The sequence below is a fragment of the Leptosomus discolor genome, chromosome 25, assembly GCF_034619465.1.
Source record: "Leptosomus discolor isolate bLepDis1 chromosome 25, bLepDis1.hap2, whole genome shotgun sequence".
Lineage (NCBI taxonomy): Eukaryota > Metazoa > Chordata > Aves > Leptosomiformes > Leptosomidae > Leptosomus > Leptosomus discolor.
The window spans coordinates 7,850,838-7,873,659 of NC_141415.1; the positions used below are offsets into that span (position 1 = coordinate 7,850,838).

Genomic DNA, 22,822 nt, shown 5'->3' on the forward strand with positions numbered 1-22,822 from the left:
GCCGCGTTCCGCAGGCGGGTTCCTGCGGCGGCGCTGGGTGAGGCGCCATGGGCAAGAGCTGCAAGGTGGTCGTGTGCGGCCAGGCCTCCGTCGGGAAAACGTCCATCCTGGAGCAGCTCCTGTACGGGAACCATGTGGTCGGTGAGTCTGCAGGGGGGTGGGGGGGAGCCTGGCAGGGGCCTGCCCGGCCGCTCCGGGGGGTACCGAGCAGCCCCGTGCGGCAGGCGGGCAGGTCCTGGCCCCCTTGGATGCGGCTGTGCCTGGAGACCCCCTAAACACTCAGGCAGTGGGATGGAGGAGAGACTCGCTGTCCCACCCGGCGGGACAGTTCTGCAGGTCGTGCCAGGGCCAGCGCCCTGGCCTGGGTCCCCACGTCTCCCCTGCCCGCCTCTCCGGCAGGCTCCGAGATGATCGAGACCCAGGAGGACATTTACGTGGGCTCTATCGAGACGGACCGGGGGGTGCGCGAGCAGGTGCGCTTCTACGACACACGGGGCCTGCGGGACGGCCTGGAGCTCCCCAAGCACTGCTTCTCCTGCACGGACGGCTACGTGCTGGTCTATAGTACTGACAGCAAGGAGTCCTTCAAGCGAGTGGAGCTCCTCAAGAAGGAGATTGACAAGTCCAAAGACAAGAAAGAGGTGGGTACCCCAGGGGAAAGGGGCTGCAGAGCGGGATCTGCTCCTGTTCTTTAAGCGTGCACCCAGAGACTCTCCTTTCCCTTTGTCACAAGACTGTGACAGGGGTCCCGGTTCCATAAGACTCTCAGCTGTAACCGGCTGCTGTCCTGGGACGCTTTCTGAGCGTGCGGGTGCTCAACAGGCCCTTCAGCTTTGGGGCTGGTTTGAGACACGCAGACCCGGACAGGAGAGGAAGCTGCCAGAGGGGAGCGCTGGGAAATGTGGTGTTTTAAAAAGCCTCAGCACGGAGCAGGAATTAGCTGCTGGGCCTGGCACTGAGGGTCTTCAAGGCAGAGCCAGGCCGCGCTGTGCAACTCTGCGTTTGGTATCTTCAGGGATTCTTCTCGCCCTCGTTTGAACAGGTCACCATCGTGGTGTTGGGCAACAAGTGTGACCTGCAGGAGCAGCGCCGGGTGGACCATGACGCAGCCCAGCACTGGGCCAAGGGCGAGAAGGTGAAGCTGTGGGAGGTGTCCGTGGCTGACCGGCGTACGCTGATTGAGCCCTTCATCTACCTGGCCAGCAAGATGACGCAGCCACAAAGCAAGTCCGCTTTTCCCCTGAGTCGCAAGAACAAGGGCAGCGGATCGATGGACGGCTGAGCATTGTTTTCCCTTCCCTTCCATTGCCACCTCCTCTCTCTCACCTCCCTATTTCCCTTGCACATAACCTCCTGCTGAGCCTGTTTGGTGTCACAAAGCCTGCAGGAAGCACGGTGGCACGAGGAACGGGTGTCCCAGGGCTGGGGAATGGTCTTTGTGGACGAGAGAGAGGCGACCCATCTCCCCGCAGCGGGACAGGGACCGCTGTTTTCGCTGCCCAGCCCCTGCGGATGTTGGAGGTGCTACAGGAACGCCGGGATTCACCAAGTGCCGCCCCTCGGCTCTCGGGGCGCCGGCTGGCAGAGCCGTACGCTGCGGGAGGGGAGGCACAGCAGTGCTGGCCAGCAGGTGGGGATCAGCTCCACGGCTCAGCGCAGCCGGGCCAGAGGAAACGATTCCTTCTCGTTTTTATATTTACTGGTACCATGTGAGAAGAGCCCGTTGGCTGCCTCCAGCCCAGCCGCTGCCAGAGCGGCTCTGCCTCGTCCTGGCCCGGCTGGCTCTGCGCTGCTGCAGTGCTCCCCGGCAGCTTGCCCCTCCCCTGGCGCTGCTCCCCGCTCCTTTACGTGCAGGAGCACTCGGTCATCTCCTCCCAGGGACTGCGTAATGCAGAGCAGGGCAAGGGGCTGTGGCTGAGGGCAGGGTGCCCACACCCACCGCGCCGCAGGCCTCCTCCTCCTGAGCGCAGACTCGGCCATGACCTTGGAGGAGCTGGGGCGGTGCTTCGCCTGCCCCCCCCGACGCTTCGGGCTGCGGCAGCTCTCGCTGCCCATCTGTCACGGTGCTGACTCTCCTCTCGGAACCACCACGAGACAAGGGAAAGGTGTCCTGGTCCTGCCCAGCAACACGTGTTCCCTTCAGCTAGTCTGGATCTGGGGGAAAAAAAAAAAATGACGAGGAAGCCCTGGCTTGTTTATCCTTGTTCCTTTTATTTACCGAGTAACACAATAAAGCGATGAGATTCGATTATCAAAATATTTTCCTTTTTTTTTTTTTTTTTTTCCCCAACAGTTATAGTACATCAAAAAAATATACAATGAACATTACAGGAGGGGTACTGGCCAAGTCCCTAGAGTCTGTTTATTCCATTGTTGTGGGGTTGGTTTGTGGTTGGTTTGGTTTGGTTTTTTTTTTTTTTGACTCAAACTGTTCACATCACTCCAAGGTTATTTACAGAGGGGCACACGTTATCGAGCGCTACGGACTATGCCCTACTACCTAGTACAGCATCTGCTAAGTCAAAGGCAGTAAATGCTTTGGGTAGCACGGGAGCGGGGGGCTGGAGGCGGGGGCAGGCGACAGAGGGAGCGTGCTCGTACGCAGCTCGTTGCAGTATTACTGTTATTAGAAGGAATGGCTTTCAAGGGGTTAAAGTGCCGAGTGTAGGAGTGTAGTAGGACTCCACGGGTGGAGGGGTGACGGGAGCAGCCGCTGCTGGCTCCAGCACAGGCTTTTTAGCCCAAAACACAGGGGAACGACTGCCCAGCGCCAAGCGGCTCCTGCAGCCTGGCGCCCGGCCGCAGCCCCCCGCGCTCCTGAGGCTGGCGGGGACGTCGCAGGAGGGGACGCGCTGCCCTTCCCTGCTGCGACCAGGGCCGGGAGCGACCGGCGCGGGGGCCTGGGGAAGAGCACAGCGAGACGAGCCCGGGAAGGGCTGGAGCCGGGCTGAGCGCGGGCTGCCTGGCACCGCGGCCCTCCTGCCGCCCGCGGGCCCCGGCCAGCGCAGGCTCCTCTCCTGTGGGGCGCAGGCTCCTCTCCTGTGGGGCGCGGGGTCCGGGCTGGACGTGTCCCCTGGGCTGCGGGACCATCTCCCTGTCCCTGTCCAAGCCACTGCTGCTGGGAGCCTTCCTTCCCTCGGCCGCTCTCCGAGCCACGTCTCCCACCACCGCTGTAAGACCCTTCAGCTGTCGCTCCCCCCAGCCTTCCACACAAGCTCGCTCCTCTTCTCTTGGTGCCCGCGCTCCACATCCCTCCTTCCCCGGGGCGGGGAGGAGCTGCCCCGAGCAGGTGGGTCCGTACCCAGGGGCTCCCTCGCACCCTCGTCCTCTGCGGCAGGCGCGCAGCAGCGGCACCGCGGGTCAGCGCTGCCCACGGGGCGAGAAACGGGCCCTCCAGACGCGGGCGTACGGCTCCGCGCCGCCCCGCGCCCTCTGCCCAGGCTTCCTGCCCTCGCCCCAGGCTCCAGCTCTTTCCGCCCGCTCTGGGAAGCAGAAGCACTTCAGCCGCCCGAGTTACCCGTCGGCCGGTTCCCGCTGACCTCCCACGGCCAGGGCCCCGTCCGGAGCAGCGGGGGAGCGCGCCAGGCAAAATGCTCCCGAAATCCAGGCGTTGCTTACGGCCAAGACGTCGGGGGTGTGTGCTTGTGCGTGTGGATCCCAGGGGCGCAAACCGACCTGCTTCTTCCCGAGGGCCAGGAGGGAACGTGGGCCACAGCAGAGGCCCCTGGGCCAGGGGACCAGGAGGGAATCGTCTGCACGGAGCTGTGTTGCGTTGGTTTTTCTGCTCCGACCACCGCTCCTGGCCGTGCAGGCAGCGTGAGCACCAAAGTGAAACGCAAACAGCGAATGCGGCGGGCGAGCGGCTGCCCCTGGGTTGCATAGATCGGGGTGGGTTGTCACTCCAGCGTAAGGTCCCTTGGGGTTGCAACTCTCCTGCATATTTCTGTGTACAGCAGCGCGCTGGGAACCCGGAGCGCCGTGGTTACAGTGGTCGGACAGGTCATCGCTGGGCTTTCTGAGCACAGTGAAAAGCAGAGCTACGGCTTCGGGGTCCCTCCGGGGCCCCCCTTTCCGCAGGCTACGACAAGAACGTCCCAGGGAGCGCGCCGGGCGTAGGCTGCGGGTGCCACCGCCTCCTTCGTACCTGATTGTCCGGGCTGCTTGGGGACACCTTTGTTTTTTGGGAATCATCGTTAACTCCCTGGAAGCTCCTGACGGGGATGGGGTTGGAGGGCCGGGCACGGTGGCTGGCTGGCGGGCGAGCAGCAGCATTGCCTTTCACTGGGGAACCGAAAGTGCTTTAGGGACATTCACTCAGCCTCACAGCATCTCCCGGGAGGTAGGGGCAGGGCTGTCCCCCGCAAACAGCTGGTGCCGAGCACAGGGTCACCTCCCTGGGGAGCCCGCACCGGGCAGCCTGGCTCTCCCGCCCTCGCTGGGCTGGAGCGGAGCCCGTCTCCGGCCACGTGCCCAAGCCGTGTGCTTCTCGGGGGCCAGGGCAGGGGCACTGTGCTTTGGGGGGGAGGAGGCGCCGGCCCTGGGCTTCGGCTATTGCTCTCGGAGTGAAGATGTGGTCGGCGTGGCCGGTGCCCGCTGCGGCGGGGGCTCTTTGGCTGGTGGGACGTAGGGAGCTGTGGGGCGCAGGGGGCTGGTGGGCAGCATGGAAACCCCCGGCCAGCCCAGGCAAGTGCGGGGCTGGCGAGGGCACAGCCAGCCCGGTCTGAGGGGGGAACTGCCAACTTCCCACTTGTGCTGGGGTCGTTTCTCCCAGTAAGAGCTGGGGTGAGAATCCCCTCGCAGTTCCCTTCCCACTGGGCTGGCAGAGACTGACTGGCCAGAGGGATGCTCCTTCCCCCAGGGACCAGCCACCTCCTCTTCTTCCAGTCTGGTAACTGGGAGGGTGATGAACAAGAAGCCAGCGGGCCAAGGACAGCCCTGGCCACCAGATGGTCCTGGTGACTCGGGCACCGTCCTCTCCCACGTGCCGCCCAGCCCTGTGGTGGGCTCCTCTGCTGAGCACGGGGCCAGCACGGGAGGGGGGGGCGGCGGGGACGCGCGGCGGGGCTGGCTGGGCTCTGCCGGGGTATCTTGCTCCAGCAGGAGCCCGCTCGAAGCAAAGGAGAAGCCGGGGTTGATGTCTACGACGATGGTTTCCCACCAGCCAGAAGAGCAGCCTGCCCGGGAGCGCTGCCCTGCGCCGTGCAGCCCCCAGCACGGCGGGCGGACCCTCGGCGGGCGAGTGGCTCTAGTAGGGCGCAAAGACGATGGGGCCCGGCGTGGTGCGGACGTGGGCCGGTGGCGTTCGGAAAAGGGCTGGTCCGAGGATCGGGGCTTGGAAGAGGGTGGTGGCAGCAGCTGGTCTCAGGGCGAGGGGGCCAGGCATGGCGCAGACGGCGGCCGCGGTGAGCGGGCTCGGCAGGAAGCGGGTCGCCAGGGTTTTGGTGAGGTGCTTCTGCAAAGCCAGCTTGGACTGCGGGGAGGGAGGAGGAGACACCGTGAGGCGCCCGGCGGCAGGAGAATCCCCAGCCCCAGCTCCCCGGGCCGGACAGGCAGCCCCACGTTCGCTTTCAGCGCAGCTCCACAGCAAACGCAGCCCCGACCCGACACACGCTCCATCCCACGGCCCCGGTCCCTCGGCTTGGCCGCTGCCGGGTCAGAGCACGCAGGGATGCCCCAGTCGCGACAGCCTCCCCCGGGAGGTCCTCAGCCCCATCGCGCCAGCCCCGAGCCCTGCCCTGGCGTTTGCAACGGCGCGGCTGTTCCCTGCATCAGCGTTTTCCTCTGGCGCGCTGGGGTGACTTTGGCGGCCGAACTCTCTGCCAAGCTACGCGTCTCTGCAAGCCAACGCTCAGGCTTGGTTTAACGGAGCTGCGCCAGCCCCAAGCACCCAACCAGCACAGCTCCCCCGCTCAGAAATTGCAAAAGAGGTGGAAGAATCACAAGGGCTGCAGTTGCGAATGCTGCTGCCAGAGGACTCGGGCTATCCCCACGCCTTCCTTCCCACGAATAAAGACCTGAAACTCCTCTCACCGCTACAGCCCGCCCGCCCCATGGGGAGCAGCTTAGATGGGATCGTGGGAACCAAGGCTTTAGGAGAAGCAGCCCCTGTGTCTCCTGTGGCGAGAGATGGCTAACGTGGCAAACGCTGTTCTGGAGAGCAAACCGGGGGGGTAACTTGCAGAGAGACAGGTACCTTGAGAATACTCACTGCGAGGGCAGCGTTCTTCTGCAGCTTGTTGTAGGGGCTGTACTTGGGCTTGGGCGGCTTCCCCGCCAGCCGGTCTTTGTGCCTCCGGCTGCTCATGTGCTGGGAGAGGAAAACAGCCGGATCACCCAGAGCCGGGACAGCGAGGGCTGTCCCAGGAGGGCAGACCCACGGCACCGCGCAGCTCAGGCCCACAGGGGACACCCCCCACCTTCTTGCAGGGGACCATCAGGAACCCACCCCCCAGCCCCGGGTGCCTGTGCAGAGGGGCCTGCACGCCCCTGCCCGGCGCCCCTGCATTCCCAGGCCCGGCATCGTCACCTGCTTGAGCTGGGTCTCTGAGTTCACGTAGATCTCGCACACTTGGCAGTGAAACGCCTTGTTCTGGATGTTGATGCTGCCCTTGTTGCCGATCCGCTTGGACTTGTGCCCTGCCCGGGAGAGGAGCTTGCCTCGGCCTCGCCGCATCTGGGTGCTGTGACCTTCCAGCATCGACTTGTGCTTGGCACCTGGGTGGCAGAGGGGAGGGACACTCAGCAAACGCTGGCTCTGCAAAGAAACCCAGTGCCGTGCCAAGCGTCGCGGCAGCGGGAAGGGCGCCCTCCAAGCAACCCGCCCGACAGCGCTGTGCGTCCCCTCTCCCGCGGGACCCCGGTCCCCCCGCCAACCTGTGCCCAGCAGCACTTGCAGGCAGAGGGGGCAAGGAGCTGCCTGGCAGTCCGGACTCTTGCTGGGGACGTGGCAGCCCATCCCCAAACCCTGCCAAGCTCTCGTGGCCAGCTGCACTTCGCAGGCAGACCAGAACTGCTTGGCTTTCCGGAGACACCCCCCCCCCTCCTTCTCCATGTGCCAGACCTTCGGAGAAACTGCTATTTTAGGCGTGTGCTGGAGCCTGTCGCCTGTCCCCGGGCGTTAGCACAGTCTGCAGAGCCGGGCACACGCTGCCCGCCCCGCTGCAGCATCTGAGCTGTGCCCAAGGTCGGAGAGGATCCGGCCGCAGAGCCAGGAATAGCTCAGCGGGGTGACAGGAGGTGGGGAAGGAGGAACCCGAAATCCCCGCACACCTGGGGACAGGGCGCTCTGTCCTGCCCCTGCTAGCGCCGGGATGGCGGGGTGGGGGTGGGCAAGTCATTTAAGCCCCTGCTAATTCATTCTGGTTTTTAAGGCGTTAAGCAAGGAGCCCGAGTCCGGGAGACAGCCACGGAGGAGCGCACGCAAGCCTGCAAACATTTTGTTCGTTGGTTCTTTTCCCCCAAATCAGCTCCTGAATTCGTAACTGGAGCTGACAAAAGCAAAAGGACACGTTTGCAGCTAAGCCGCAGCGGTGTCCTGAGCCGACCCCTGCGCACGGCTGCTGCTGCTGCCGCCCCGGCGGGCAGCTGGGGCTGGGGGAACTGGTTCCCGGTTCTTGCTGAACTGGGGGAGAGAAGGCCCTTCCCTCTAAAACCGGGCTGCCCGTCCTTGTTTAGCATCCTCTCGAGAAAGGGCCGAGCCGGGAGCCGGTGCTGCAGGGCCCACAGACCCCACCGGGGCTCTCCTGCTGCACGGCTGCTGCCCCCCGCTGCCCCCAGGCTGCAGGGGGGACCCTCGCCAGCCCCAGCCGCCCGAGGGGGCTGCCCTGAGGAGCCATCACTTGCTGCTGGGCTCCAACACTCCTTAGATTCCCAAGGGGCTTCTCAAAACGACCACGAGCCCAAACCACCACGCTGCTTTTGGAAGGATTATCCCGGGTCAGAGAGAGGCCCTGGCGCTCAGGGTGCTGTCAGCTTAACGCCAGGCTGCAACGGAATATGGAGGAGCCTCCAACCACCTGATTAAATGTATCTGAAAATGTCTTTAATTAAGAGACACGAACAATAAGAGAGCATTTGACCTTGCTAAAATTCACTCCATAAGCTGCAGCACAGGTAAAACACCACCACTTATCTTTGCAAGCCACCTTAATTAACCCTTTTTAATTAAAGCAACGTTCATTAAGGCTCGCCCTTTCCCCGCGAGGCTGTTTGGCGATGGGGCATGGCGGGGCTTCGCACGGAGCCCAGGACAGAGCTGTGAGGGGCCCGTCCCCCCGTCCCTGGCGATGCCCTTACCGGTGTTGTGAGCCTCCAGCTGGGACAGGGAGTTGACGGTCACTTTGCAGGTGGGACAGTACAGGTGCTGTTTGCTCTTCTTCCCCTCCTTCTCGCTCTCGGGGGCCGAGCTGACGCTGCTGCCCGACTCGGCTGCCTGCGCCTCGGCTGCCTGCACGGTGGAGGAGGCCACGCTGGTGGCGTCCGAGGTGCCCTCCGACAGCTCCGAGGCCGGCGGGGAGCCCAGTGGGGCGACGCTGCCCGACAGCTCTGCGGGCGACTCCTCGGTGCCAGGCATCAGCCCCAGGCTGCTGCCCTCACCCTCCGGCTCCTGCAGGCCGTTGGCTTGAGCTGGCGGGAGGGAAAGGAAAGGGGGAAAGGGGAAAAAAGGAAGAAATGGGCAGAAAGGGAAAGCTCTCTGGGCTTGAACGCGTTTTCTGGCTTTCAGGGAGCACCCCCATCCTCCCCCAGACCATCTCAGGCACCGTCTGCTCACGTTCATCCCCGTCGAGGACGGCTCGTCCCAAGGTCTCTCCCGTCACGGCTTTTATCTGCGGCTGGTGGCAGCCGGGCTCAGCGCACAAGCCTGGGTGAGCTCTGGCGCTGCCTCGGCTCGGGGGGATCTGGCTCCTACCAGCCCGTCCCCGCACAGCGGCAGAGCCCCGGGGATGTGCCAGCCCTCATCAGGGACGGGCAGGGCACGCTTGCCCTCCCGCAGCCCTTCAGAACTTCCCCAGAGACACCGAACTCCAGGGGAAACACCCGCCATTTCCATGTGCAGGGACGCACAGTGGCCACGTTCCCCCCAGGGACCGACACCCCCTCCCCGCGACGCCGCCCCCAGCCAGGCACACCGGGGACAGACGCCGGTGGAGCACGAAAGCTCGTTTAGGAACGCCGACGGTGGCGTTTGTGCCGCACTAATCGCGCCCTCCTCAGCCCGACCCACCGCTGACCGCGGCGGGATGCTCCGGCACGAGGCTGCTGCCGGTCGGGATTGAATGGGGCTCCTCAGGGCGCTGCAGCCGCGGCCGGGCTGGGAGCACCCACCTCGCTGCGCCCCCGGGAGCCGGCCAGCTCGCTCCCTCCGGTGTCACAGGCTGCCGGCGTGGGACCCCCCGCAGCCCCTGCCCGCGTACCTGCGCTGCCGGGCTCCCCGCTGCCCTCGGGGCTGGGGGCGAAGTCGGCTGTGCCGTCCCGGCCGGCGGCCACCACCGCAGCCCCCGCCGCCTTCTGCTTGTTCTTCATGGCCTCGATGGCCTTCAGCCTCCGCGCATGCTTGTGGCCCTTGTAGTGGGCTTCTGCCTGGTTCTGGGGGGGAGAGACGGGGACGGCTGCGTCGGTGCTGCGGCCGGACAGACAGATGGACACAGGGAGGACGGGTGAAGGGGTCAGCCCTGGGCCGTGGCCGCTCGGACACATTTCCAGTGCAGCCACCTCCCCCGGTGACATTTATCCCCAGGGCCACCTCGGAGGTGGTAGTTTTGGCCGGGGGTAGCACAAAGCTGCCTTCCTCCTCCCGCCAGATTGCTCTGCACACCGACGTATTCAGGCCGAGGGATCACTTTGCCAAGACATCGCCGCATTGCACGGCCGAGATAAGGACCCTGCTCTGATTAAATGCATCAAGTCACTTTTAAAAGAAGCTTTCAGGCAAAATTTATGACTTCAGAAACGTACAGTGAATTGCTGGCTGTAAAAATAAAATAAAAAAGTACATCGGTGGGGAGGACACGTCTCCCGTTGTAACCTATCGGGGGTCTAACACGCAATTTACATTCACGGGCTCCTTTCTCTCAGCGAGTGCTGAATAATGAAGTGCACATTGATGGGTTCATGCCTGCACCGAACTGATAAAAACGTACACAAAAGAAAATCACCCGAACATTTGTGTACTCCGCAGTCAGGGACAATGCCACATTGTCCCCCAAAACAACACAGTTTAGCAATTTATGGAAAGTAAATCCAACATGAATTAAGACACTGGACCAGTGAGCAGCACGGATTAATTTGCAAGGCGTTCTCAGCGGCCGGCTGAGGCTTCCCGTGCTCGGTAGGAAGAAGCATCCCTTCCCTCCCCCCGCGGCTTTCCAAGGGCTGGGAACGGTGTCCGGGTACGTGGGAACGCGCAAGGCCCACCCGAGCGCGGGGCCTCATTAGCAAATACAATAAACTTCCCCCAGAACACGGGGCTGGGACGGGCCGCGCTGCCGCCTAAGTAGGTCACCCGGCACCGCCGCCGCTCTGCGCAGAAACACCCGTGGCGTGCGAGGGTCTGCGCCGGGACGTGACCTGGGGGGGGACACGGGCAGGGACAGGCCGAGCGGCACAGGGTGCCCGTGGGGGCACTGGGAGCACGTGGTGGGACCGACTCTCCCGGCACCGCGCTTCCAGCTGGGGCCCAGCTCGGGACGGGAAGGCGATGCTTCTCCCCGAGCCGCTCGGCTGCAGAGCGGAATAATGAACCCCAGAAACGCTGACGTTGGGCGGCAGAGCAGCGCCCAGCCCCGGGCTCTGCTGATGCAGCTCAGAGCCCGCCTGGCCAGGGCGCAGCGTCGCGGTGGGTGCGGGTGCCCCGGGGGAGGCGAGCGCAGCTCCCGGCAGCTCTGGCAGGCGAGACTCCGCTCGGGCCGTGCTCCCGGGGGCTCAGCGCTGCCTCGCTCCCCCGGGAAGGGACGGCCGAGGCCAGGGGCTGCTCCCAGGCCAGCAGCTCGATAGGTGACGTGTGTGCCAGGGCTGGGCTGAGCGCGGGGGGCTCCTGCCTCCACCTCTGCCACGCAGCAGCGGCACCGAGGAGCGGGTGGACACCTGCACCGGTGTGAGCGGGGCCAGCCCGGGCGAAGGGCCCCTGAGCTGCTGCCCGTGCGGAGGAGGCTCTTGCTGCTCCGCTCCCAGCCCCCCTGCCTGTAAACCCCTGTCCCTCTCCTGCTGGTTTTGACCAAGAATTCCCTTCCAAACCTTTTTATCAGCTTTCCCCACAAAAGATCAGCTCTGTGCAATTCATTACTGCTGGGATCAATGAATGTTTCCTTCCTCCCCTCTACAAAGTGGTTGATTTACTTAGAATAAAAGGCAGGAAAAAAACCCACCTGCCACAGCAGAGCTCTGGGAAGCCAAGGCAGAGAAGATTATATTCAGCTCCCAAGGACCAGATATGAATTGCAAAGGTTGATAAAGCAGCTTAAGCGCGAACACCGAGACCAAGGCAGCAGGGAGCAGACCCGAACAAAACGAGGAGGAGGAGAGAGAGCCAGCGTGGCAAACGGAGGACACGGCAGCCCCGGGAGCGCCTGGGCCCACGGGCAGGGAGATGTCGGTGGGAACGTCAGGGCGGCCGCAGCACGAGGGAGGGCAGAGCTCCGAGGAGCTGCCGCCCCCGCGGTGCCCCCGTGGTGGACGCTCCTGCCCAGCCGCCGGCGCTGGCACCGGCCCCGCGCGCCCGCCCGGCCCCGCGCCCACCGGCCCCGCTCACCGCAGAGTTGAAGCGCAGGTGGCAGATGTTGCAGGAGATGAACTGCTTCTTCTTGAGCGGGGCGGGCATGCCAAAAGTGTGGCTGATCACCGCCTTCTGCACCGGGTCCATCTGGAAGGGGAGGGAAGGCAGAGGGTGGCTGGGTGCCACCGGCACGGCACCGCGACCCGGCGGTTCCCCGCACCCACCGCGCCCGCCGAGGAGCCGCTGCGAACGCCGGCAGGGTTCGTGCCCGGTGCCTGGAAGGAGCGAGCGGCTGGGGTGGCAGAGGAGCCCCGCCGGCCACCGAGGCACCCCCGGACGGGGCTGCACCAACGCCTGTTCTTGTCCTTTTTAAACCATCCTGGAAACAACCAAACCGGCAGGAGCCAAACGCCTGCTGTGGGCTGGCAGAGGGGACGAGGCTGCTGCGGGGCACAGGCTGTGGGCCCCGTCCTCCCTGGCCCCACCGGGCTCCCCTGTGTGTCCCCCCGTCCCCTCTCCCCCCACCACAGATGCCGGTGTCACGGGTGGCAAATTATCAGCTTCTGTCTGAGCTCCCAGTTGCTGCCCTCGACCTCCCAGTGCCAGGGCAGCTTTCCCAGAGCCTTAGCAGGAGCAGAAACCCCCAAAACGGGGCAGAGGCGACCAAAACAAGCAACGGGCCATTAACCTTCCACGTGCTCCTTCCACGTCCCTGTGCAAAGCCGGAGGTGCGAGCGGAGCCAGGCGGGACGCTGCGCGGCCCAGGCGGGGGCCGGGGCAGGAGGGACAACGGTGCCCGCAGCCACGGGCGCAGCTCGCCCCCCGCACGGTGCCCGTGCAGAGCCCCTCCGGGCTGCCCCGCTCCCGTCAGGCGGGCACTTTGCCTGCTCCCCTCGCACCACGGGGCTGCTGACTGGGAAGCCCACGCAGCCCCCGGTACCCCACCGGGCGTGGGCGCGGAGACGGAACAGCTCCGGTTATCTGCGAGGGGCCGCGTCTCTCCCGGAGCCCGCTCCCGGCGGGGCAGCGCGGGGGCGGCAGGCGAGGCAGATGCGTGCCGGCCGATGACAGCCCCCGGCGCTTCTGTCCCTCCCCAGGGCTCGGCGTCATTCCTCAGCCCAGGCAGCAAACTTGTTCGAAAAGCCATAATTGTTTTAAACAAAATGCATTTATTAAGGGGAGGAAAATAAGAATAACCTCTTTGTTTGAGCGTGGCTATAATCTATAATGCAAGTATTGTTCCCCTGCCCTGTGGCATAGGAAGATTATCTTATCTGAGTCCTGCTGTCAGTAGAGCCTTGGGTTTTCAGGCGATCGTATTTCTCTGCAAAGCTATTTCGTTGCTGAGACAGGTGCATCAGTCTTCAAGGCACATGCCTGGACAACAGAGCCATTATCAGACCCCAAATTCCTTTCCAGGAGTGAGCAGAATGGTAAAAGCAGGTGATTAATGAAGCGCCTGTTTGCTATGAAATTTTACTCACTTATCTGGCATATAAATGAAGAGGCATTTGGGGTTCGGCGGAGACCAGGAGGAAGCCACAGATGGCAAAGATGCCGCTCCGCCCCTGCCGACAAAGACTGCAACGTGCTACAGGCAGCATCCCTGCGCTGCCAGGCTGCGGGCAGCAGCAGGGCTGGCGCTTGTTTTCGAGAGAAACACCCACCTTTTCCACGCAAAGAAAAGAAAAACGGCTCTAACCTTCACAGCAGCCTCAGCTGCCGGGGCCCGGCCGGTGGCTCCCATCGCGCCCTCCTGGCTCCCACAGGCTCACCCGACCCCGGAGCTCTGGGGCAGGAGCAGGGCGGGGGTGGAGGAGGATGCGGAGGAAAGGGAGACGCCGGCACGAGGATGGAAAATCCACCGAGGACCGTCCTGGCCTGAACCCGAACCTGGCAGCGAAGCCAGCGGCGCCGGGGCTGCGGTTGGGCACCGACTCCAGGGTGGCGGCGCTGAGCGGCCCCAGCGAAGGGCCCCCTCGCCCTCCTGGGGCATAAGGTGATGGCACCAACCTGGGCCTTCACACCCCCCGCGCCTTTGCCAAGCCCCTGCTGCTCGGCCCCGCGGCATGGCGAGGAGTTGCGTCCGTCAGAGGAGTCGTGCAAGGAGCCACGAGCTCCCAGGGCCGGGCTGGCCAGTGCACCCAAAACGCGGCTCCTCGCCCCAGCTCCACGCATCCCGGCCAAGAGTGGTGCAGCCGGTGACCGCCACTACCCCAAAGCAAACGCAAGCCCCTCTCCTGAAAAGCCTTCGGGCGCCCAGCCCCGTAGGAGCATGCCTGGGGGCCAAGGGACCCCTTGCCACGGCCACTCTTCGCTCCGCCGGGCACGCTCGGCGAGCGCGTGGGCTCGCAGCCTGCAGGGAGCTTCGGATCCGAAGCCTGGATGCCACCTCAGAGCCCTCGTGCTTCTCTCCGGACGAAAATACAAACACACCGTCAACTCCTCCCTCCCGTAGGCACTCACGGCTGTTTCAGATATGAAAAAGACCCCCCAGCTCTCCCCTGGGGCCGGCGAGGGTCCGTGCCGCAGCGGTACATACCGGCACCCACAGCCGGGCGGGTTGAGGCTCTTCCTGGCAGTTTCCAGCAGAACTGAGCCGACAGCAGAGGTAGGCTTTGGGCACCGCACGCTCGGAGAATAAAGATCTCGGCTTTATAGTCAATTCTTATTGACTCACATTACTTTATTTATCCCTGGATGTTCCTACCGATATAAATAGAGGTCCCTGTGCTGAGCTCCCTGCCCGCCACCGAGGTCAGAAACAGGAATTCACAGGGACGCAGCATCAGTTCGGATTGCATCTCCTGCCGTGGTTTTGCGAGGCGCTGCTGGGTCCTGGGGATTTGCAACATCCTGATTGCTGGAAAGGGCCTTTCGAGCACAAAACGTGCCTCCTGCGCCGCGATAGGGTTGGTTTTTTTTTCCCTGTTGTTGTTGCTTTAAGTGGCAGGAGAGCTCAGCTTGGAAAGGTTTCACTTGCTCCAGAGTCAAACATCTGCTGGGTTCATGAGAGCCTTGTGACCTGCTCAAAGTGCAAAGCGTTCCGCTGAGCAGTTGCAAACAACTCCTGCTCCGCACTGAGCCCTGCACAGCATCACCAGCGACGCTGGGTAAGCAAAGGCAAACCCTCCCCATAGATTCTTCCTGCGGCAACTCGGATACGGCAGCTCTCTCAGAAAGCACAACTCAGAAAGCGCCCGCTCCCACCCTCCCGAACTGCCCGTGAGGCTCAGCTGCCCCGTGGAGCCTGACCCGGTTCCCTGGGCAGAGAACGGAGGAGCTGCCAGCCCGGCTCCGGGGCGCAGCGATGCTCCAGCCCTGTGTCCCGCGGGGACGGGGACTCTGCCCTGGCTCCCCGCGAAGCCGCCGGCCCAGGCGCGACGCTGAGCCCTCGCACCGCCGGGCTCAGCCGCCTCTCCAGCACGGACGCATCCCGAAGGGGCAGCTCCCACCCCGGGACGATCAGGCCTGGCTCCGCTCAGCCAACGCCGCCCGCTGGGCTCGAGTCTGAGCTCAGGGCAGTTAATTCGAGGTGCCCGTTCAGCCGGGACAGCCTCACCCGGCATCTCCATCCCCGTGTCCGGCCCATCCTGCGCAGCAGAGGAGTCCCCGCCGAGCGCAGAAGCAGCGCGATGGGGCTGTGTGGCTCCAGCGACTGCAAAAGATTCATTTTCCAAATGGTTTTGGGGTTGTTTTTTTTTTTTTTTCCCAAGCTCCACAACTCTGGAGAGCACGTGCCAAGGCGGGGGCATTTGGGAGCCAAGCAGAACAAACAACAGGGTCTGGTTCAAGTTAGCTACTGACTCCAGCGACTAAAAAAAGGAGCCCAGACAAAGAGCAGCAACCTTAATGGCATCAAAAAAAAATCCTCTCCTGTGTTTCTGCTTGTTAGCACAGGGGAGAGACAGGCTAGAGCCGGGATTTCAAAAGAGCTTAAAGGAGTTAGATGTCTGAATCCCATTCAACAGCAACAGGAATCCTGTACTTAATTTCTACGGCTGCCTTTGAAGATCTTGGTGATAATTTGCACCTTCCGAGCACGTTTAATCTCAAAGCCACTTACAAAAGGCCGGCGAGCCAGCGGGGAGGGAGCTCAGGAAAGTCCCGTTTCCAGGCTCACAAGGGAAAAAAGCGGGCATTTACCAAACCCAGAAACACCCACCCAGCCTCTGCGGCGGGTCGGGGGGAGCAGCCCTGGGTCCTGCTCCCCACCACCGCCGCCCCTCGGCAGAGCCAAACCTGCTCCTCAGCGCTGCCAGGAGCCGGGTCCCAGGGGAATCCCAGGCGGCTGAAACACCAGGGCTGGGACCCAAAGCACGGCAAGAGAGGGGCTCCTGGAGCAGATCCCATCCCTCCCGTCAGCAAGAGGCCCGGAGGATGGAGACCCCGTCCGGGCTGAGACCAGCCCGGGGAAGAGTGGCAAGGAGCAGGGAAAACACGATTTCACCCTGAGACGCTGTCGTGTGTCTTGGCCACCTCCCTGTCGGGTCAGCTGTGTCACAGAACATCTCTGGAGAGACCCGTTCAATTGCACTTGGTCCGGTGGTTCCAGGTTGGGGACCTTGAGCCCACCCGGGTGGTGGGAGACGTCCCACAGCGACCAGATTCCCCGACACCCGCAGCCACGCAGCACCAGCGCGTTCCTTGTATCTTCATGTGCCTTCGCTCTCTTTCTTTCCTTTTCTTTATCTGTTTTTCAACTAATGAACTGCTCTCCCCAGCTACTTTATTACTATTGATTCCAGGAGCAAAATCCAATTGATCTTGGTTAAAATGAACCATCTTTTTAATTCTGCTATATAAGGGCAGGAACCGCTCCCAGCTCAGGGCAGGGCGGGCGCGTTGCACCAGCATCCAGCAGTCAAAGACCCCGGTAATTAAGCCAGAAATTACCCGGCGGAGTTTGAGGAGCGGTGCCGTGTAGAAGAGGGACTGCTGCGCGGGAGGAGGGGTCCGGCAGCCGATGCCCACCCACCCCTGGGGACTCACCGTGTTGAAGTTGGGGAAGAGGTTGAGCGGTGACGTCCCGTTGAGCCTGAAGGTCAGAAAGTGCTTGATGTCCAAGGGGGGATGAAGGGGACGGCCGGGGATAGGCAACGACGCTAAGAGGGGGCTGCTGTGTCCGGAGGGACCTGGGCAGGCAGAGGGGAAAGAGCAGCGTTAGCGTTGGTGGCCCCTGCTCACAGCGGAGGGGGGGACGCGGCACTCGGGGACATGGCATGCAGGGACACGGCATCTGCCGTGGGCTCCGGACCCTCCTCAGTGAAAAGTCCCAGCCCAGGGTGGCCCCGGGCACCTCTCTGCCTTTCGGGCTCAAAACCAGCATCCCGGTCCAACGCCGAACGCAGCCACCCTCGCGTCAGAGCACTGACACGTGCAGGAGTTCGCTCTGAACCCCCCGAAAGGCGCCAAAACCTCCCCTGGGGAAACAGCCCCTTCCCCGGGCTCCCCCACAGGAACGCACGCAGCCCCAGGCTCTCCCACACCAGCACCACGGGGGCTCCTTACTGGGCCGGTGCTTTTTTGGCTGCCGGCAGCAGCTGAAGGAGCACCCTGACCCCCAGCGCCCCTGCGAGCGCCAGGTGGGGGGCAGAGGGCTGAGCAGCCGCCACCATGGCACCACCACGGCTTTCCAAAGGTGCTGAAGGTTGGGTGCCCCCGGGACCATCCAAGCCACTTGGGCACCCCAGCTCTGCCCCTCCAGAGGTGTTTTGGGTGGAAACCCCCGGGACGGGCCCCCCCCTCGGCACTAGAGCCGCCTGCCTCACATCGCCCCGCAAGCTAACCACGAGCTGCGGCCTGGGGTTACTAATAATTTTCTGTTTTAAAAGAAAACACCCCTGGGAAGGAGGGAAGCTGAACAGAGGGGCTCTGCCTCCAGCCCCGTCCCTGCCCCAGCGCTTCGCCCCGATCAGCAGCCCCAGAGCAGCCCTTTCCCCCCCGGACTCATCCGTCCCCCCGGCGGGACCAGCATCCTCTGACCCACGGAGGGCCCGGGCTGGGCTCCTGCACCGCAAAGAGCTCTGACAGCGAGGAGGGGTGAAAAGTTAAAATAAACGAACGAACGAATAAAATACAATAACCAAGAAAAGGTCTCCAAGCGCTGTGAGCCAGAAAAGCCCACGTGCATCTCGCACGGCGTCACGCCTTCTCCCTCCTGCAGCCCTGTCCCTCTGCCACGAACAAGGACAACGCCGATGCCCTTTTGGTTTTTAATTTCTGGGTTCTTTTCCACCTCGAAGGCAGTCGTGGAGCTGGGCTGCCCTGGTGCAGCACTACCCCAGCCCCGGGGCCGAGGGCAGCAGCAGTCCCTCACGGGAGGACGAAAGCGGGCAGTGCCCGAGGGGCTTGGGGGCTCCCGCAGCAGAAACACCGACCGGGAGCCGCCCTGGGACAGCAGCGAGGGCTCTCGTCCCGCTCCAGCCCCCCGCGCCCCAACGCCGGCTGTGCAGGAGCTGAGATACAAATCTGAAATTCAAAGTTTGGAAGATTTTCTGAATTTGAGCAGCGAGCGCTCGCCGCGTGGGCCCTGCGGGCAACAACGACCTCTTTCTGGGAGAGCGCACACGGGCGGCTCTTCAGCGGCACCGGAGCCGTCCCTGAGTCAGGCCTGACTCCGGGGAAAAATTACATTTTGCTTCATCAGGCGTGCATTGATCGAGTTAATTCCAGAGTCGCCCAGAAGGGAAATCTGTGAAACTGTTTAAAAATAAATAAATAAAATTATAGCAACAGCGATGAGGGAGGGAGCAAAAGCAAGCAGAAATGGGTGAACGATGCATAATTAACCTTCTGAGGCGTGAAACAGTATTTCTGCATCAAATCATCTGAGACGGCAGGGCCAGCGCCCGGGGAGCCGGCCCCCGGGGACCCCCCAGCCCACACATGCAGCCGCGACCCTGCGGAGAGCAGCAGTCGCACAAAGGCATTTGGGGCTGGAAAGCGGGGGTTTCCGCTGCCTTTGTCAGTACGCTTTGCGCTGACTGCACTGGCCTTAAAAATACATATATATATATATTACACTTACCACCGGCAGGAACGAAAGGGCAGGCGAACGCCTCCTCCCCCATCACCAGTAACCGAATAAAGGGACTTTGCAGCTCAGCCAACGCCTCTGTGCCAGCAAAACCCGGCTGCTGCTGCCTGGCCCCACGGCCAAGGGGGTTTGCTCCCCAGGGAGCAGCTCCTGCACCAGGCGGGTGGGTGGCCCAGGGGTGCTGGGGGGCGACAGGGGCTCCCGGGGATGGCCACCACCCACGGCGGCTGCTGCCCACCGACACAGGAAGGACACGATACGCTGAGGTGCTCTGGCACGTCCCTGAGCCCAAATTTGTGATGAAACATATTTCTGGGCTGGCTCTGCAGTCCAGGCGTAAAACAGGAGAGAGCCCAGAAACCCCAGGTGAGACAGGACCCTGCGGCGGGGGCAGGACCTTTCCCTCCCGGTTTTGCCACCGAAGTAGGGAAGATCCCCACGAGCAGGAACAGGGCTGAAAGCCTCCGACAGCATCGCTGCTGTTGAGACACCCTGCGAGGAGACGCCACGTGCCTGCAGCCGGCAAGAGCCGCGGAAGGGATGAGCTGCGGCCGCTCCCCCGGCCACACAGGGGCAACGGGACCGCGGCCACGCGGCGCGGGGACAAAGTCACCGTCAGCTTCGGTTTGCCCGAACCTCAGCGGATCGCAAAAGCGTGAGCACCACGTGCAGGGAGAGGGCAGGCGAGCGGCGCAGCCGCAGCCCCGCTGCCAGCCGAGCTCCCTGGCGAGGAGCGAGCCGCCCCGGCACGCCGCAGCACCCCGCCGGGGCACGGGGCACCCACACGATGCTCTTGGGGCACCTTCCCAAGGTCACGGGGACGCGCCGCTGCGGCTCCTGCCTTACCTTTGCTGCAGGGCAGATTCCAGCAGCAGCTGCGGGCTGTATTTTTAGGTATTAATTAGACACTCAATTAAGAGGATTTGCTTTGGGGAGAGTGGCAGGGCCCCCAGGTCTGTATAGAATGACACGACCTTACCCAAGGTGACGGGCAGGGCCACCGGCAGGGTGGGCTTTGCTGGTGAATGGCATCCCCAGATGCTCGGTCTGCAGCTCTGGAGCGGGGCCGTCCTCTGCCACGGCGCTGCCTTTGCCTCTCCCCGCGTTTTGGCAGAGGAGCCCCCACCTGCCCCGCGAACGCCGCTGCTCCGGCACTGCGGGTCCTGCCGGGCTGGGACGCACTCGGGGCTCCGCGGAGCATCTGAAGGGCTGGTGCAAGGAGGGGAGCGCAGGAGCCCTGTGTTCCCAGCACCTACTGCAGCCTGGGGGGGTCCCTTCGCCCCCCCAGCTCTGCAGGGAGGGTGCATGGCCGTTCTTAGCTAAACAGACGGGCCTGACCAAAGACACCAAGCCACACTGTGCCACCGCTGCGGTGCCGTGCGTCCCCTGCCTGGGGCACAGCCTGGAGCCATCAGCTCAGCCCCTTCCCAGCCCTCTGAAGCTCAGCCCAGCTCCTGTCCCGTCGGCACGCGACTCTCAGAGGGGTCCCCTGGAATTTAAAGATGTGTTTCAGTCCTTCGTTTAACCCAGCCCACCCAGGGCCATGCCTGGCCGCCGTCCCCAGCCTGGCCCCACCACCTCTTTGCTCCGCACAGCGACTACACACGCATCTGCAGTGGGTTTTCTCCCAGGTCCTCTGCGAGGCAGACGGAGCAACTGTTGTGCACTAGCGCTACGTATGTGTGAACCTCCAAGAAACGCCTTTGAAAGCGGCAGGTACAACGCTGTGGGTTTTCATACCGACACGAGAATCTGCCAAGGACCCAGCTCCGCAGACGCCGGCTGCCTCGCAAGAGCATCTGGCGCAGAGTCTGCACAGGACAGATGGAGACGGGAGCTGTTTATTCACACAGAAGCAGTCTGGCTCCCTCCCATTTGGTAGGTGTTCTCAGCAAATTTTGGTGGTGTCTCAAATTCCTTACCCAGGGCTTTAAAGCTTTTGTCTCTGGCCAAGCATCGGCTGAACTCACTCCAGCTCTTTCCAGGAGACTCTCCGGGAAACATGTGTGCGCTTCCCGATGCCAAAGGCTGCCGGCAGAAGAAGGGCAGCCACACCAGGTCACAACGCTGGACCACAACCGTGGCACCGGAGCAGACCCAGCACTGCTCGGGGTCCGGATCAGTAATGACCAGATTGCACCATGCTGGACTCCCAGAGCAACCAGACCCAGCCCAGCCGAGCTGGCCCGCAGCGCAGCAGATCCTGTGGCGCTGGAGACAGCGGGGCTGCGGCTGCCCCGGCCGGCGCCCTGGGTTTGCTCCGGGCCCCGGCAGCCCCTGCAGCAGGACCAGCCCTGGCCGAGCGCAGCCCCTCCAGCCCGCCCAGCTCCAGCAGAGCCCAACAGCCCCGGGGGGCTGCAGAGCTGCTCTGCACAACACACCCCGGCGCTGACGCCAGTTCCCAGCCTGCCTGGGAACACGAGGACGGTGCATGTCGTGAGCACCACCCTGCTACACCCTCCTGCTTCCAGCTCTCGACAGCCACAGCCGCCTCCTCCTCTTCCTCCTCCCCACGCACACGCTGGACAGAAAGCAGCCCGCAGCACAGCCCGGCTTGCAGGACAAGGGCACGCCAAGAACCACAAACCTGAACCGGGGGATGCTGGCGAGTGAGCAGCCGTCACCCAAACACACTCGCCATCAAACCGGCGTCTCCACCTTACGGATCAGCCAGAAGGACACGGACTTGGGGCCACCAGCGGTCGCCTGCCGCCAGCCCCGAGGACAGATATCCCGGCTTTCCCTGCTCCACCGCAGGCCCAGGGCACAGCGCGCCCACGGGAGCCCACCAGACACCGCCAGGCACCCCCAAACACCCCGTCCGTGCATCAGACATGGGAGTCCGGGGGCGCGGTCCCCGTAGACAGACAGCAAACCTCCCCTCGGAGCAATGGAGGGGCCCCAGCAGGGGAGGCGGTCGTGCTGGCCAAGTACTGCCCCTGGGGCCGTGCGACCCCTCCAGCCGCCCAGGCTGCTCCCCAGGGCCGGGGGGCTCCGCTCCGCAAGCCGGGGCTGGGGCAGAGGAAGGTCCTTCTGCCGGGGGCAGCGGCTGCTCGCTCCGGAGGAGGGGGAGCAGCGAGCCCCAGCCCCCTTCACAAGTCCCAGCCACAGGCAACCGCACGGGACCAACGGGGACCGTTGGCGTTACGGACATGGGGGTCAGATCCTGCCAGCTATGGACCCTGCGTCTGCGGGATGGCGCCAACTTACCGCGGGAAGGAGCGGAGCCGAATCCCGCGGGAGGACCCGGCACTCGGTATCAAACCAACGTGATGCTGCAGGCTGCTGCCTTGGCTTTATCCCAGACCAAAATCAGTCAGCGGGGTTGTCCCACCCGCCCCGACAGAACTGAGGGAAACATCCCTCCGAGTCGAAGCCAGAGCAGCCCTGTGACACCCGGACACGCCACGCAGCTCCACGGCCCCGCTCGGCCACCGCGCTCCCACACCCGGACCCCGGCGGCAGAGGAGGCCGAGCCCCCATCCACCGCGGGGAAAAGGGGATGTTTAAAAGGAAAAACACAAGCTAAAGAACTCGGGTTTGTCCCCAGAGCGGACGTGGAAAGACTCTTTCTTTGGCTGCAGGTTGCAGAGAGCTCAGAGTGCAAAGGGAACGTAGGTACGTGATGCCACTTTGAAAAGACCAGGAATTCGCTATTTATTATTTTTGGACCCTTGCTTATAATTTATTCTGTCATTGCAAAAAAAAGTCCTTTTAGATATCTTTGTATTTTAAACACTAGGAAAATTAAGATAAACCTTTTTAATATATATATATATATTTTATATATATACACATACACATATATACACAATGATGCATTTAAAAGTTACTATTTCCTTGGTGATTACAGTTTCATTCTCTAAATCTCTTGCTCTTGAGAAGATGACTTGATGCCACTGCTAAAAATATTTTGTGCTGTGCGCAAGGAATACCAACAAGACACCGCCAGGCATTCCGGGGTTTGCCACGGAGCTAGAAAGATGCGCTGCCTTTTCTGCATTCGTTCTCGAGGCTCCAAAACAACAAAAATCAGATATTTTTGCTGAGTATTAAGCAAAAGCTGCTGGGTA

General features: G+C 63.0%; 2 protein-coding genes across 3 annotated transcripts in view; one reads left to right on the top strand and one right to left on the bottom strand.

Annotated features, from left to right (window-relative positions):
* Nucleotides 1–39: 39 nt before the first annotated feature.
* Nucleotides 40–2,248, top strand: NKIRAS2 (NFKB inhibitor interacting Ras like 2). 2 transcript variants are annotated; one of them, XM_086477951.1, is made up of 3 exons: nt 40–141; nt 400–641; nt 1,043–2,248. In XM_086477951.1, the coding sequence occupies exons 1-3, from the start codon at nt 48–50 to the stop codon at nt 1,280–1,282; spliced, it is 576 nt and encodes a 191-aa protein (XP_086334077.1). In that variant the 5' UTR covers nt 40–47; the 3' UTR covers nt 1,283–2,248. The 2 variants fall into 2 exon arrangements, with proteins under 2 accessions (XP_086334077.1, XP_086334078.1); XM_086477952.1 differs by having other exon boundaries at nt 400–473.
* A 2,997-nt stretch (nt 2,249–5,245) lies between these two features.
* ZNF385C (zinc finger protein 385C) overlaps nt 5,246–22,822 on the bottom strand; it is a 49,068-nt gene continuing 31,491 nt past the window's right edge. The window contains exons 2-8 of the mRNA XM_086477918.1: nt 16,703–16,845; nt 11,747–11,857; nt 9,414–9,585; nt 8,296–8,625; nt 6,527–6,714; nt 6,194–6,307; nt 5,246–5,470 (exon numbers count right to left, since the gene is read on the bottom strand). Coding sequence (XP_086334044.1) covers nt 5,246–5,470; nt 6,194–6,307; nt 6,527–6,714; nt 8,296–8,625; nt 9,414–9,585; nt 11,747–11,857; nt 16,703–16,845 — 1,283 coding nt within the window. The remainder of the gene's footprint in view (nt 5,471–6,193; nt 6,308–6,526; nt 6,715–8,295; nt 8,626–9,413; nt 9,586–11,746; nt 11,858–16,702; nt 16,846–22,822) is intronic.